This window comes from Saimiri boliviensis, chromosome 3 (assembly GCF_048565385.1).
Source record: "Saimiri boliviensis isolate mSaiBol1 chromosome 3, mSaiBol1.pri, whole genome shotgun sequence".
Lineage (NCBI taxonomy): Eukaryota > Metazoa > Chordata > Mammalia > Primates > Cebidae > Saimiri > Saimiri boliviensis.
In genome coordinates, this window is record NC_133451.1 from 2,852,919 (window position 1) to 2,867,487 (window position 14,569).

A 14,569-nucleotide genomic window follows, 5' to 3' on the forward strand; every position below is an offset into this window, starting at 1 on the left:
CGATCCACCCACCTTGGCCTCCCAAAGTGCTGGGATTACAAAGCTGTGAGCTACTGTGTCCAGCCTATTATTTATTTATTTTTATTTCCTATTTATTTCCTTTTTAGAGACGGAGTCTTACTGTCACCCAGGCTGGAGTGCAATGGTGCAACCTCTGCCTCCTGGGTTCCAGCGATTCTCCTTCCTCAGACTCCCGACTAGCTGAGATTACAGGCGTGTGCCACCATGCCCAGGTAATTTTTTGTATTTTTAGTAGAGACATGGTTTCACCATGTTGGTTAGGCTGGTCTTGAACTCCTGACCTCAGGTGATCCGCCTGTCTTAGCCTCCTGAAGTGCTGGGATTACAGGCATGAGCCACCGCGCCTGGCCTATTTTTGACTTTTTTGAGACAGTGTCTCACTCTGTCACCTGGACTGCAGTGTGGTGGTGTGAACACAGCTCACTGCAGCCTCAGCCTCCTGGGCTCAAGTGATCCTCCCATCTCAGCCTCCCAAGTAGCTGGAACTACAGGTGCATGCCACCATGCCCAACTAGGTTTTGAGACAGTCTTGTTCTGTCACCCAGGCTGGAGTGCAGTGGCATGATTTTGGCTCACTGCAACCACTGACTCCTGGGTTCAAGTGATTCTCCTGCCTCAGCCTCCCAAGTAGCTGGGATCACAGGCATGTGCCACCACACCCAGCTAATTTTTGTATTTTTAGCAGAGATGGGATTTTACCATGTTGGCCAGGCTGGTCTTGAACTCCTGACCTCAGGTGAGCCACTGTGTGCGGTCTTGGTCCCCATCTTGTAGCTTTGGGGTGGAGGGAGCCTCCAGCAGTCCTGCAGCACTCAGCAAGTCAGCTGTGGCCTCCCTGGGCTTCTGGTCCTGGCTCTGTCCTTCCTCGTGGTAGCTCCACACAGCCCCCCACTTCTTTGCGGGCAGGCAGGCCTGCCCTCTGGTGGCGCTCTGGGGCCAGCCAGTGTGCCCACAGACTTTCCCATGTTTGGCCCCAGAGTAGGCTCCTGGGGAGGGGGCAGCATGCCAGCCTTGCTCCCTGCTCTTCCCTTTGGGAGGCCCGGAGGCGGGAGGCCTGGCCCCAAGTTGCCCCGGGGCGGGTCCTCACAGTGGGTCTTGGCAGCTGCCCCTCCAGGCTCGCCCTGCCCTTGCCGCCTCCCCCAGGGCCCCTGCGCTTTGTCATCGTGCACAAACGCTGCGTCTACTACTTCAAGAGCAGCACGTCCGCCTCTCCGCAGGGTGCCTTCTCCCTGAGTGGCTATAACCGGTGAGTGCCCATGCCGCCTGCTGACCTCGGGCCCGCACGGCCCTGACTGGGCTTGCCCCTTGTTCCCACCCAAGGAAAGTGCTTTCTTGAAGCAGCTTTCGTGCCCATCCCCTGCCCTCCTCAGCCAGCCTCCACGGTGCCTCGCCCTCTCTGCGTGTCCTGCCCGCAGGCCCAGGCCCCTGGATGTGCCAGGTCTTCCTGTGTCTTCCTGCACAGGTCCCAGGGTCCTGGACAGCCCGCTCTCCAGTCTCCACTCAGTGACTTCTGCATCCCTTTTCCCTCCCTGCCTCGCCCCTTCACCCACCGTGGCCTCTTTCCAGGCAGCTCACACCCCAGCCAGCCCAGGCCCTGTCCCAAACTCAGGCCCAGCTCCAGGATTTCCTGCTCCAGGGTCCTCCCAGGCCAGGATCAGTTCCCAGCTTCACACATGTCCTGGGCTAGGCTCTGCCCCGTGATGGGCTGTGAACTGCCCTCGAGGGCCTTCTGTGCTAACAGGCAGGTGAACAGTGGCCAGGTGGCAGGTGGGCGGTGGCCAGGTGGCAGGTGTGTGAGGGATGCACTGGCACAGCCCATGGCCTGGGCCCCCCACAGAGGGTTAATGCTGGCACCGGGCTCTGGTTCTGGGTGCTGCCTCACCAGAGCCCTGCACCCCGCAGCATTCCTCTGTGCCTCCTAGCACCTCTTAAGGGCCCAGCCCCTCCTGCCTATGAGGAACCAAGGGTCACATGGTAGTAGTGGGACCTGCTGACGTGGATGATCTTGAAGGGGATAACATGTCAGTAGTGGGACCTTGGAGCGACTCTAGGCCTGGCCTGCACCCTGGTAGGGCAGCCTTGCCAGAGCACCCAGCCCAGTGCCAGGCCCCCAGGCTGGCATGGGGCACTGGCAGAGGGAGGGAGGAGTCTCAAGGACCCTGTGGGCATGGAGCAGGCCCCATGGATCAGGGCTCCGGGGTCCCCGGGGGAAGGTCATTGCCTTTCTGCAGACGGACACTTTGCCTTCCAGCCTCCAGCATGTGTCAGTCACGCCATGAACCCTGGGCCCAGTGGCAGACACAGTCACACCCCAAGGAATTGTCTAGCCCATCAGGGAATGCTGGGCCTGATGGGCCAGGCTCTGACAGGCCGGTTGAGTGCACCTACCTCAGTACCTGGCCAGCAGGTTTCCCCACACAGTAAACTTGGATCTCAGTGCAAACCTCACATCCTGGCTGTGTACACAGGCCACAGAGCAGCCACGAGCCATTCCCTGAAATGCACGCAGGGCTGCCGCGGGACCGCGGGGGCGTGGAGCTCTGTGGGGCCCCGAGGCAGGCCAAGCAGGCCTGGGCAAGTGGGGCCAGAGGCGGGAGGGTGGTGTCCACGTAAAAGCGGCATTGGCGGCCATCAAGGGGGTGTGTCCTTGTCTCCTGTTCAGCACTGCTCCCAGGAAGCCCGCTCATCACCCCTCTTCCAGGCCCCTCTCTGCCCCCTTAAACACCTCCCTGGGGGCCCAACAGGGCTCCATGCCCCTGCAGCCCAGCAGCCAGGGCCCACCCAGATCTGCTTGCCTCCGTTGGGGTGTGGTGCAGGAGCAGAGAGACTGGTTCACGGGTGGGGGCTGTGGGAGGCCATCCCTACAGCTGTGAGCCAGGCTGTGACCCTGGCGCTGTGCCCTCAGGGTGATGCGGGCGGCTGAGGAGACCACGTCCAACAATGTTTTCCCCTTCAAGATCATCCACATCAGCAAGAAACACCGCACATGGTTCTTCTCCGCCTCCTCCGAGGACGAGCGCAAGGTGACTGTGGGTGTGGGCCTGCAGGCACCAGGCGGGACCCGCCTTGGGCTCACTGGTCCTAGGGTGCTGGCCTCCCAGCAAGGAGCAGCTGTGGCTGGGACACCCGGAGCTGGGTCGCTGCTGCCCAGCTCCATCCCCATGCTTAGAGCCTGGTGCCAGCGCCTACACAAGGAACGTCCTGTCCTAGGAGGTGCCCCTGTGGGCTGAGGGGAGACACACAGCTGTGCTGTACCCAGCAGGGTCGTCTCCCCTGACCTTGGGAGTCAAAGCAGAGCAGGTGGGACAGTGAGGGTGGAGGGGTGCGGTGGGGCCCCCTGGTGGCACTGTGCCCACCGCAGCCCCACTGACCTGCAGAGCTGGATGGCCTTGCTGCGCAGGGAGATTGGCCACTTCCATGAGAAGAAGGACCTGCCCCTGGACACCAGGTGACCCTGGGCCTGGGGCATACCGGGCGGTGGGGGTCCCTGGGACTCCTGGGCCTGACCCGGGTGTCTGCCTCCCAGCCCCGGGCTTGGCACAGTATCCCCTCCTTAAACGTTTCCTGGAGGTGCCAGCTGGGCCGCATGTGTGGGTGTGCACGCGTCTCTCTGCTCCTGTCTACCTCCAGCCTGCCTTGTCACGTCTGTTTCTATGTCACCACCATGGGTAGTTCCTGTTGGGGTCATAGGTGTTTCCACGTCCCCGGCCATGGAGGCCCTGAACGGCAGCATCTGGGTACTTTGCGTTCCCAGCCCCCTACCCCACCCCGGCTCGCTCGGAGTGAGACCAGAATGGATCCCCAGGCGGGCGCCGCGGGGCAGTCCGAGCCTTGGCAGACTTCCTCTTGAGCTGGCCCAGGGCACAGCAGATACTCTCTGGGCAGGAACTGCCTGTCCCGAGATGGTGCGGAGGGAACAGACCTTCCCGTCCTTTCACAGACAGGGAAAGGAGGCCTGGGGGAGGCTGGGCACACCCCAGGCTGTCCTGCAGGTCCCTGCCCGACCCCGAGCTCCTGGCCCCTGGTCGAAGCTGTCCTGCCTTGGGCCCAGCCCAGCATCGCCCAAGCCCCGTTGAGGCAGGAGCAGGTGGAGATGTGGGCGTGGTCAGGGTGGCCATCCTCATGGGGCAGGAGGGGCAGCTAGTGGCCGCAGGGGCACAGAATGGCGGCACCACAGCCTTTAGTTCCTGAGTCTGTCCTTGTAACTGTGTGTGCATGTCCACGCATTGTGTGTCTTTGTGTGCACATCTGTGCTTGTCTTGTGTCTGTGTTTATTTGTGTTCCTACATGTCTGTGTGATGGGGTCCTTGTGTTTGTGTGTCCACATGTCTGTGCATGTCCCTGTGTCTTTGTGTGTATATCCATGTCTGCCTGTGTCCCGTGTGTGCATGTGTGTGCACGTGCCCATCTGTGAATCTGTCGGCATATCCATGTGTGTGCCTGTGTGTACCTTTGTGTGAGCATCAAGGGACCTCCCAGGGCTGGTGCTCACTGTGCACTCCGACCCACCCTGCGTTGCAGTGACTCCAGCTCAGACACAGACAGCTTCTACGGTGCAGTCGAGCGGCCTGTGGATATCAGCCTCTCCTCATACCCCACGGACAATGAAGGTGAGGTCTTACTCCGCGTCCGCTGCCTGTCCGCCTGTCCTCACCTGGCCGCTGACAGTGAGGGGCCTAGCCCTCCTCTTGGCCGTTGTGGAGGAGAGGGAGGTGTGTTGGGTTGTGCTCTTTGGCAGAGCGCGGTGGCATCCTGGGCCCTGGCCTTTGGCAGCAGGGTCTGGACTCACAGTCCGCCCAGCCGGTGCTCGCCCCCTGCCTCCTGGGATCAGCTGTGCGTGGAGCATTGCCTGGAGACTGGTCCAGGGCTGCTTTGGCCCTCACCCCCCACCCCTCCCACGCAGACTATGAGCATGATGACGAGGATGACTCCTACATGGAGCCCGACTCCCCGGAGCCCGGAAAGCTTGAGGGTAAGTGGGGCAGGTGGGCCTGGGGAGCTCTGGGTGCCTGAGAAGCAGGGGCTGGGACCAAGAGCAGAGCCCCTCTGAGGCTGGGGGTGCTGGCCCAGGTACCGCCCTGGGTGGCGTCTGTTTCTCTTCTGTGGCCCAAGTATTATGAGGATTGGAGCAGAAGAGGCGTACCTGCTGCCAGCTCTGCTTATCTGCTCTTCTCACCTCCCAGGAGGAGGGGTGGGTACACAGTGGTGCCAGGTGGAACCAGGGCGGCCCTGGAGGCTGAGGATGGGGAAGGAAGCGTGTTGAGGAGTGCACAGACTCAGGGCCGGTCCACGTCCCCATGGCTGCCAGCTCGTGTGGACGCTGCTGCAGGCCCGGTCATTGCCCTACCCCACCCCACCCCACCGTCCATCCCCCTCCTGCAGCACACAGCCTAGTCAAGGAGACAGGCTGAGACAGGCGGTCCCACGTGGATGATGGAAGCACGAGCTGGGTGGGGAGGATGTGCCTCTGTCCTCCTCTGACCCCTCCCTCCTTTCTTCCCTTCCCGTTATGTCTCCAGCCCTCTCATCTGGTCAGTTTCCTTATGTCTGGGGCTGATCCCTGGTCCTTCTACCTTACATGCATCCGCCTTGCTGATCCCTGATCCTTCCATCTTCCACCATCTGCCTTGCTGATCCCCGATCCTCCCATCATCCATGCATCCGCCTTGCTGATCCCCGATCCTCCCATCATCCATGCATCCACCTCGCTGATCCCCGATCCTCCCATCATCCATGCATCCGCCTTGCTGATCCCCGATCCTTCCATCTTCCATGCATCCGCCTTGCTGATCCCCGATGCTCCCATCATCCATGCATCCGCCTTGCTGATCCCCGATGCTCCCATCATCCATGCATCCGCCTTGCTGATCCCCGATCCTTCCATCATCCATGCATCCGCCTTGCTGATCCCCGATCCTTCCATCATCCATGCATCCGCCTTGCTGATCCCCTATCCTTCCATCATCCATGCATCCGCCTTGCTGATCCCCGATCCTTCCATCATCCATGCATCCGCCTTGCTGATCCCCGATCCTTCCATTATCCATGCATCCGCCTTGCTGATCCCCGATCCTTCCATCATCCATGCATCCGCCTTGCTGATCCCCGATCCTCCCATCATCCATGCATCCGCCTTGCTGATCCCCGATCCTTCCATCATCCATGCATCCGCCCTGCCTCTCTGTTTTCCTGCCCCCTGTCCTCACTGACCTGGCCTCTGCTAACTCCAGTCCCCGACCCCGTGTCCTCTCTGCCACCCATCCCCTCTCACCTTCAGGGTCTTGGGTCCAGCCCCTCTTCTCCTGCCGCTCCCTCCCTGCTTCCCTCTGGGGCCCCAGTGCCAACAGTCCTTCAGCCCACCAGGATCTGCCAGCTGCTTGCCTCAGTTTCCCTCCATGCAGAGCTCTCATCCCACAGTACACCACGCCCATCCGGTTGTCTGCACACTCCTGCCTCCGGTCTTAGCCCGGCTGGCCCAGCCCTGGTGAGCTCAGGCTCCGTCTGCCCCACCCTGAGCTGAGGCCCAGCGAGGCTAGAGACGGGCCTGGGAGCAGCCAGTGCTACGGATCCACTCTCCCTCCCTCTGGACCCCCTTTGACCTCTCCCCAAAACATTTCTCATCCAGGACTCCTGTGGCCTCCCCATTCCCAGTTCCAGCGGTCAGTCGGGGGCCAGCCCAGCCTGGCACCCGCCTTGTTTCTCGCGTGCCTGTCTCCCGGGTGCCCCATGCCCCCAGGGTCTTCTGCCTCCTCAGCTCCTGTGCCTGCTCCGTAAGGGATACCCGGGGCTCCAGCCCCACTCCTCTCCAGAATTCCGCGGGTGATACCCAGGTCATCTGCAGGCTGCCGGCTCTGACTTGTGTCCAGCTGGGACCCCTGAATTCTGCGCTCACGCCCTGACCATCCCCCAACATCCCCGGGTGTCTCGCAGCTTTCTGGACTTGTTCTGAACAGACACAGGCCTTTACCTTCCTCGCAGCTCCCCTGGCCTGTCCTTTGGAATTCTGTCCTCCCTCCTGCTCCGGCCAAGCCCTGAGGTCCCCCTTGACTTTTCTTCCTGTCACTTCCTTCCACCTCTGGGAACCCGATGGCTCCTCAGGTGTTTTCTAGGCTTCAGGAAGCGTCCACAGGCTGCCATAGGGAGGATGGATGGGGACGGCTGCAGGCGATCGGTGGTCTGGGACCCTGGGGAAGGCAGGATGGGAGTGCTGGGTGTTAGGCTACAGGGGTGGGCAGGCCGTGGGTAGGCCTACCATGGGTTACACTCCTGGTTGGCCCTGCCGACCGTTGCCAGCAGAGGGTACTGTTGGCCCAGCCTCTGTCAGGGTCCAACATGGGTCTCTTTGCTCTGCAGATGCTCTGACGCACCCACCAGCCTACCCACCACCCCCAGTGCCCGTGCCCAGGAAGCCAGCCTTCTCTGACATGCCCCGGGCCCACTCCTTTACCTCCACGGGCCCCAGTCCCCTGCTGCCACCGCCACCCCCTAAGCACGGCCTCCCAGATGTTGGCCTGGCTGTGGAGGACTCCAAGAGGAACCCACTGGGCCTGAGGCGGGCTGAGCCTTGCCCCAGGGTACCTGCTACCTCCCGGAGGATGAGCGACCCCCCAGTGGGCAGCGTGCCTACCACACCCGGCCTTCGGAAACCCCCTTGCTTCCGGGAGAGCGCCAGCCCCAGCCCAGAGCCCTGGAGCCCTGGCCACGGGGCCTGTTCCACTTCCAGTGCCACCACCCTGGCCACTGCCACCTCCAGAAACTGTGACAAACTCAAGTCCTTCCATCTGTCCCCACGGGGACCGCCCACATCTGAGCCCCCACCTGTGCCAGTCAACAAGCCCAAGTTCTTGAAGACAGCTGAAGAGGATGCCCCAAGGGAGATGGCCAAGCCTGGACTCTTTGTGCCCCCCGTGGCTCCCCGACCCCCTGCACTGAAACTGCCAGTGCCCGAGGCCACAGCGCGGCCTGCAGTCCTGCCCAGGCCAGAGAAGTCGCAGCTCCCCCACCTCCAGTGAGTTTGTAGTGACTGGAAGCCCTGGTCTGGCCTCTGATGGGCACTCTGCCCACCCCCCGCCCCTGGCACTCTTAGCCCACGACAGGATCCCGGGTGCGGATAGGAAGGTTCCCTGATGCCTCCAGTCTGCTTTGGTGGCGCGTGGAGCATGTCCATGGCAGCCCTGAAGCCTGCTGGAAATGCTGTTTTTTGTTTTTTTTTTTTTAAGACGGGTTTCATCATGTTGGTCAGGCTGGTCTTGAACTCCCGACCTCAGGTGATCCGCCTGCCTTGGCCTCCAAAGTGCTCGGATTACAGGCGTGAGCCACCACGCCCAGCTGTTTTTTTTTTCTTTTCTTTTTGAAACAGGGTCTCATTTTGGTGCCCAAGCTGGAGTGCAGTGGTACGATCTCAGCCCACTGCAACCTCCGCCTCCCGGGTTCAAGTGACTCTCTTGCCTCAGACTCCCAAATAGCTGGGACTATAGGCACCTGCCAACACGCCTGGCTAATTTTTTGTATTTTTGGTAGAGCTGACCAGGTTGGTCTTGAACTCCTGGCCTCAAGTGATCCATCTGCCTCAGCTTCCCAAAGTGCTGGGATTACAGGCGTGAGCCACTGCATTCAGCTGAAATGCTTTCTGCTTTATTTCTGAGAAGTGCCAGGAGACCAGCTTGTCCCCCATTCCCACAGAGTCACCCACACCAATGGCTGTGGTCAAAGGCATCTGGGCCCCAGGCAGGCTTCGTGCCTTTCCTGGCAGGTAAAGGCTCCAGGAACTGCAGGGCAGGCTTCTCATGGGTGCGCTGGCTGCACGCACACCCCCGAATGCCCTTGCCCACCCCCGAGTACCCTTCTCCCAGGGCTCTGCACACACCTCTGAGACACCTGCTGCCTGTGTGGAAGCGCCTGTGAGCACCTGGCCATGCTCGTGGTTCTGGTTAACAAGGGCTGCAGAGGTGCAGGGGCTCAGAAGTTAGTCGTTTTCCCACGACTGTGGGGACAGCGGTCCAGGGCTCAGCCACACCCACAAGCTGGCCACCCATGCTGGTGTGGCTCTGTTAATCCTCCCTAGAGCCTTTGAGGCTTTGCTGAGTGGGACCACCTAGCCACACGGGGAGGCGTGCAGGGCTCGCCCGTGGGCTTCCCCTGGGGTCACATTGCATTGTTATCTAGTTCACATCTTCCACTCCCCTGTGGCTCTGAGTGGGCTGTGATTTGGCCAAGGCCGGACCTCGCCTCCCCAAGAGCGTCCAGAGCACTTGTTCACGGTGTGGACACTGAGCTGGGGCCCTTGGGCCCCCCTTGCCAGCATCCATGGCAGCCCTCAGGTGTCAGGCGATTCCTGCCGCCCCAGGACGGTCACCACGAACCCCTCCTGGATCTCTGTTGTCCTGGGCCTTTTATGGTCACAGGGGCCATAGCAGGCAGCTTGTGTCCTCACACACGGCGGAGTGGGGGGAGCAGAGGGTGGCCTGCCCCGTGTCTGACAGTGAAATGGTCCTGCCTTTCTCTCCCTGCCCCTCCAGGCGATCGCCCCCTGATGGGCAGAGTTTCAGGAGCTTCTCCTTTGAAAAGCCCCGGCAACCCTCGCAGGCTGACAGTGACGGGGAGGACTCAGATGAGGACTATGAGAAGGCAAGGCTGAGCATCCAGCCCAGGTCCCCAAGTCCCGTAGATGGACAATGGTGGGAGAGCCATGGGCCAGGACGGCCCCTCGCCGGCCATCCTGAGCAAAGAGTCCCCAGAACACGAGAGCCTAGGGGAACACAGCGCCAAGCAAAGCCCCGGATCCTGGGACCGGTGGCTGCCGTAGGGGAGTGGTGGTGCGGGTGGATGACTCTGACCTTGGCACTGACGCCATCAGCCTCTTGCAGGTGCCACTCCCCAACTCGGTCTTCATCAACACCACGGAATCCTTTGAAGTGGAAAGGTCAGCACAAAGCCCTGCATGTGCTGGGTCCCCCGCTGCGCCCCATCTTCCTGCTGCTCTGTCTCCCTCACTAGCTTCTGTGTTGGGGGGTTGCTGGCACAAGTACATGGCCCTGCGTGCAGCAGAAACCAGAGGAGTGGGCCCCTGCTCTGTCCGTCACCCCGCTGACACCCTGGCTGGCCTGGGCTCTGCCGGGCTGGTTCTCCAGCATCATGGCAGCCGGACAGTCTCAGCACCTGAGACCTACAACATCGAGGGGACAGAAAGCCAGGCTTGGGAGCGGGGCGGGAGGGTCCCCACGGAAACTGCCTGAGGAGGGCTCACCCGCCAATATGACTGTCTTATTTTAGGCTGTTCAAGGCCACCAGCCCCCGGGGAGAGCCCCAGGACGGACTCTACTGCATCCGGAACTCCTCTACCAAGTCGGGGAAGGTAGGCGCCTAGGGAAGATGCCCAGGGCTCCATGCTGTTGGCCCCTCTGCCTCTCCAGGCACCCAGGCTGTGGGCGGGCCCAGGACTCCTCAGTTCCTAGACCACTCCCCTTGTGGACTCTTACTTGCTGTCTCAGCTGAATTCTCTGCCCAGCAGCGCCCCCCAATCTATTCTTTAATGGATCTCCTCTGCAGAGTAGGGGCAATGATGGCCACCTCCCAGCAGGGGCCAGGACTCGGGTGGGGTAGGGCTCGTGCACTGGGGTTGGGGAGGCCACCTGGGACAGTGGGAACGCCAGGGCTGCCCGTGTCCCTCCGAGCGTGACGGTGTGACCTCACTCCCGGGTGCATTGGAGTGGTTATTGGTGGTTATGAGCTGTTGTTCAGAGACTTTCTCAGGGCTGCCTGTGTCATCCTTGCTGTGCAGGTGGTCTGGAGCCCCCCCCTTCTCCCAAGGGCCACAGGACCCAGCCTTGATGCTTCCGTCCCCCTCTCCCTGGCCCATGGTCCCCCTAGGGTGGTCCTGCTGTCTCTTGAAGCTGTCAGCCTCCTGCTTCCCTCCTGTAGGTCCTGGTTGTGTGGGATGAAACCTCCAACAAACTGAGGAACTATCGAATCTTCGAGAAGGTGAGAGGACTCTGAGTGGGATGGGGACCCCAGCCACATGGTGTGGCAAGGGGCAGGGCAGAATCTCCCTGATCAGGCATAGGCAGCAGGTAGACTAAGACCGGCAGCTCCGGGACACCTCCCTCCCTCCCCCTCCACCATCCCTCATCCCCCTCCCCTCCCGCTCAGCCTCCCTCCTCTCCTGGCCTAGCTTTGTCCTCCACTGACCCTAGAGGGCATGGGTGGTCAGCCTAGACCCTGGGTTGCTTGCCTTTTTCTTTTTGTGGGGACATGGGTCTCACTGTTCCTCAGGCTGTTCTTAAACTCCTGGGCTCAAGCAGTCCTCCCCCCTCAGCCTCCCACAGTGCTGAGGTTACAGGCACGGGCCACCGTGTCTGGCCCAGTCCCTAGGTCACTTATTGACCTTGCCTGCAGTGCTCTGGGTACAGGCTCCTGGACGCTGGGATGGAAGGGAAGTGAGGTGGGAACATGGAGAGCACAGGCCCGATTCAGAGGCCAACCTGGGGGTCCCGCTGACAGCCAGGAGCTGGCCTGGCGATGCCGCCATTGCTGCTGCTGCCTCATTTTACAGAGGGGAGACTGAGGCCTAGAGCCGCAGAGTGGCCTGGCCCCACTGACGCTTCCCCTGTCTGCCTCCACAGGACTCTAAGTTCTACCTGGAGGGCGAGGTCCTGTTTGTGAGTGTGGGCAGCATGGTGGAGCACTACCACACCCACGTGCTGCCCAGCCACCAGAGCCTGCTGCTGCGGCACCCCTACGGCTACACCGGGCCCAGGTGATGCCTACGCCAGGCCACACCGATGGACACGGGCCCACATGGGAGGGTGAGCGGGACCAAGTCTGTGCTTGCCTAGGGCCTCCATGATGGATGTCTTCTAGGACCCAGCCAGTCTTATCCAGCAGGCTGGGCTCCGGGGCTGGAGCAGGCTCCAGGCTCCAGAGGACGAGGGGACTCTCTTATCCCACACGACCTTGCCCTGTCCCAACCCCAGAAACCCAGGACCAAGCCCTGCCTGGGCTCCAAGGACAGGAAACTGGTCCCCCCAGCACACAAACCCCACAGTGGGCTGGGAGCCAGGCAGGGTTGGGGCAGCTGGTTGGGGGCTGGGGCTGGCCCTGGGACCCCCAAGGAACGCTAAGACACAGGCTCCAGTAGGGGCTGTTGCCTCCAATAAAGCAGCGATGACCTTTGCCTTGGTGGCTGGGGCTTGATTGGGAAGGTGGGCGTCACTAGCTTACTGGGTGCCCACACTGATGTCCAAGGGCTATGCAGCACTCAGAACCCCAAGAGGTGGTTGTCTTGTCTTCCAGGGTGCAGGCTGCCAAAGTGACTTCCCCAGGGTACACAGTGCATAACAGATCAGGATCCAAACTTGGGCCGTCTGGGCTGGGGCCCCACACCCCATGCCCCAGTTCTACTGCCTTGGGTCAGGCCAGGGCAGAGCTAGAAGGCCCTGCAGTTACGGCTGCTTCGTTCCCTGTGTTAGTGCACGGTTATTGGGGGCCTCCTCGTGCCTGTCCCTGTTCCAGAACTCGGCATATGCTGAGTGGGCTATAGAGCTAGGAGGCCCTGCAGCTACATCTGGTTCACCACCTGCATTAGCAAGCAGTTACTGGGCACCTCCTGTGTGCCTGTTCCCATTCCAGACAGGGCGCCTCTGGCCTGGCTGAGTTTGAGTTCACGGCCCAGTCTGGGGACAGCAGGGTATGAGGTGCTTATGGCATAGTGTCCAGAGCAGCTGGGCATGCAGGGACTCAGGGCTCCAGGAAGACTTCTTGGAGGAAGTGACAGCCATGATGGGAAGGAATGGTGGGTCCTAAGTAGACCAAGGGTGGGTAGGGATGGTGGTACTCAGATGCCCAAGCCCTCCAGGCAATACCTGGCTTGGGCCCAGCCCCAATCTGTCCCCTCACTTTCTACCATTGAGTTCCAGCAAGTCACTCTGCCTGGCACACCCTCCGGGCTGAATTTTTAATGAAACAGACTCAGGGGGAGGTCAGGGTTGGCAGGGACCCTAGGATTGTTGTGATTTTTCTCAGCGCTTTGTGTCAGGGAAACCCGGACTGAGGCCAGCACTTGTGCCACTGACAGTGACTGACTGCTGGGAGGGAGGTCCCGCAGCCCCTTCCCCGGGGTGTGTTCTGGGGGCCTGTGGTTTGCTGGAGGAAACACGTGATGAGGCGCTGAGCGGATGTGGGAGACTGTGGCCCCAGGGGGCCGTGGGGTGTGGTGGAATGACAGGCCCTGTGGACACCGGCAGTCAGCTGCTTCCAGGAACCAGGTGGCCAAGGCCACCTCTGCAGGGGTTTCCCTTCAGCCTCCCTAGGGAAAGGGGTCGGGCCGGCTGCGGCTGGGGCACAGGGAGCTTCTGCGGTTCTGCTCCATCTCTGGAAAACCAGCCGTTCCTCCTCCCTGCGGTCGGAATTCTTTGCCCTGTCTGACCTGAACTTGCTTAGGAAGTCAGGCCACTCCCCCACTGTGGCCACAGCTTCTCTTCCTGTAAAATTTTATTATTTTATTTTATTTTATTAATTTTGAGATGTAGTCTTGCTCTGTTGCCCAGGCTGCAGTGCAGTGGCACAATCTCGGCTTGCTGCTACCTCCGCCTCCTGGGTTCAAGCGATTCTCCTGCCTCAGCCTCCTGAGTAGCTGGGATTATAGGCACCTGCCACCACGCCTGACTTTTTTTTTTTTTTTTTTTTTTTTTTTTTTTGAGACAGAGTCTTGTTTCGTTGCCAGGCACCAGGCTGGAGTGCAGTGGCGTGATCTCGGCTCACTGCAACCTCCGCCTCCCGGCTTCAAACAGTTCTGCCTCAGCCTTCTGAGTAGCTGGGACTACAGGTGCGCGCCACCACGCCCAGCTAATTTTTGCATTTTTAGTAGAGACGGGGTTTCACGATGTTGGCCAGGATGGTCTCCATCTCCTGACCTTGTGTTCCGCCCGCCTCAGCCTCCCAAATTGCTGGGATTACAGGTGAGAGCCGCGCCCGCACATTTTTCGTATTTTTAGTAGAGCCGGGTTTCATCATGTTGGCCAGGCTTGTCTTGAACTCCTGACCTCAAGTGATCTAGCCATCTTGACCTCCCAAAGTGCTGGGATTACAGGCATAAGCCACTGTGCCTGGCCACTTCCTGTAAAGTTGTTAAGTGGAGGATTGATGAGAGATATGGTTTCCAGCCTGGTGCCTGGGGTGCTGAGCTAGTGGTGCACGCCAGGACACCTTTGCTTTATCTCACACAGCTACCTGCAGCCCAGAGCCAGGTGACAGGTCCCTCTGGACAGCTGGACAGCTGAGGCCTGTGGCTGCCCAAAGCCCAGCCGGGGCCCTGGCCTAGCCTCACCTCCCAGACTCTGCATCTGCTGACACAGCTGTCCACCTCTGTGAGCTGCCCCAGGCCCAGGGCCTCAGTTGCAGAACTGTGTTGGGAAGGGTTGGGGGGCAGGCCATGGTCCTCCAGCACAAAGAACGGGCCATGAGGGGTTCCCACGACCTCCAGAGACGTGCCACGAATGTTCTAGTCCACATAAAAGGTTGGGGTTGGGGTAATCATTTACCGAGCCCATCT

At 60.8% G+C, this 14,569-nt stretch overlaps 1 protein-coding gene across 4 annotated transcripts in view; it reads left to right on the forward strand.

Annotated features, from left to right (window-relative positions):
• The window catches only part of SH3BP2 (SH3 domain binding protein 2), a 42,773-nt gene extending 30,580 nt beyond the window's left edge, over nt 1–12,193 (forward strand). For 3 of the 4 annotated variants that reach the window (XM_039468337.2, XM_003934628.4, XM_039468336.2), the window contains exons 3-13: nt 1,165–1,267; nt 2,927–3,044; nt 3,399–3,469; nt 4,543–4,631; nt 4,925–4,993; nt 7,375–8,029; nt 9,540–9,648; nt 9,888–9,943; nt 10,294–10,375; nt 10,942–11,001; nt 11,643–12,193. In XM_039468337.2, coding sequence (XP_039324271.1) covers nt 1,165–1,267; nt 2,927–3,044; nt 3,399–3,469; nt 4,543–4,631; nt 4,925–4,993; nt 7,375–8,029; nt 9,540–9,648; nt 9,888–9,943; nt 10,294–10,375; nt 10,942–11,001; nt 11,643–11,780 — 1,550 coding nt within the window. In that variant the 3' untranslated portion in view covers nt 11,781–12,193. Of the gene's footprint in view, nt 1–107; nt 234–1,123; nt 1,268–2,926; nt 3,045–3,398; nt 3,470–4,542; nt 4,632–4,924; nt 4,994–7,374; nt 8,030–9,539; nt 9,649–9,887; nt 9,944–10,293; nt 10,376–10,941; nt 11,002–11,642 lie in introns of all 4 variants that reach the window. The other variant, XM_074395799.1, reaches the window with a different exon arrangement.
• The last annotated feature ends 2,376 nt before the right edge of the window (nt 12,194–14,569 follow it).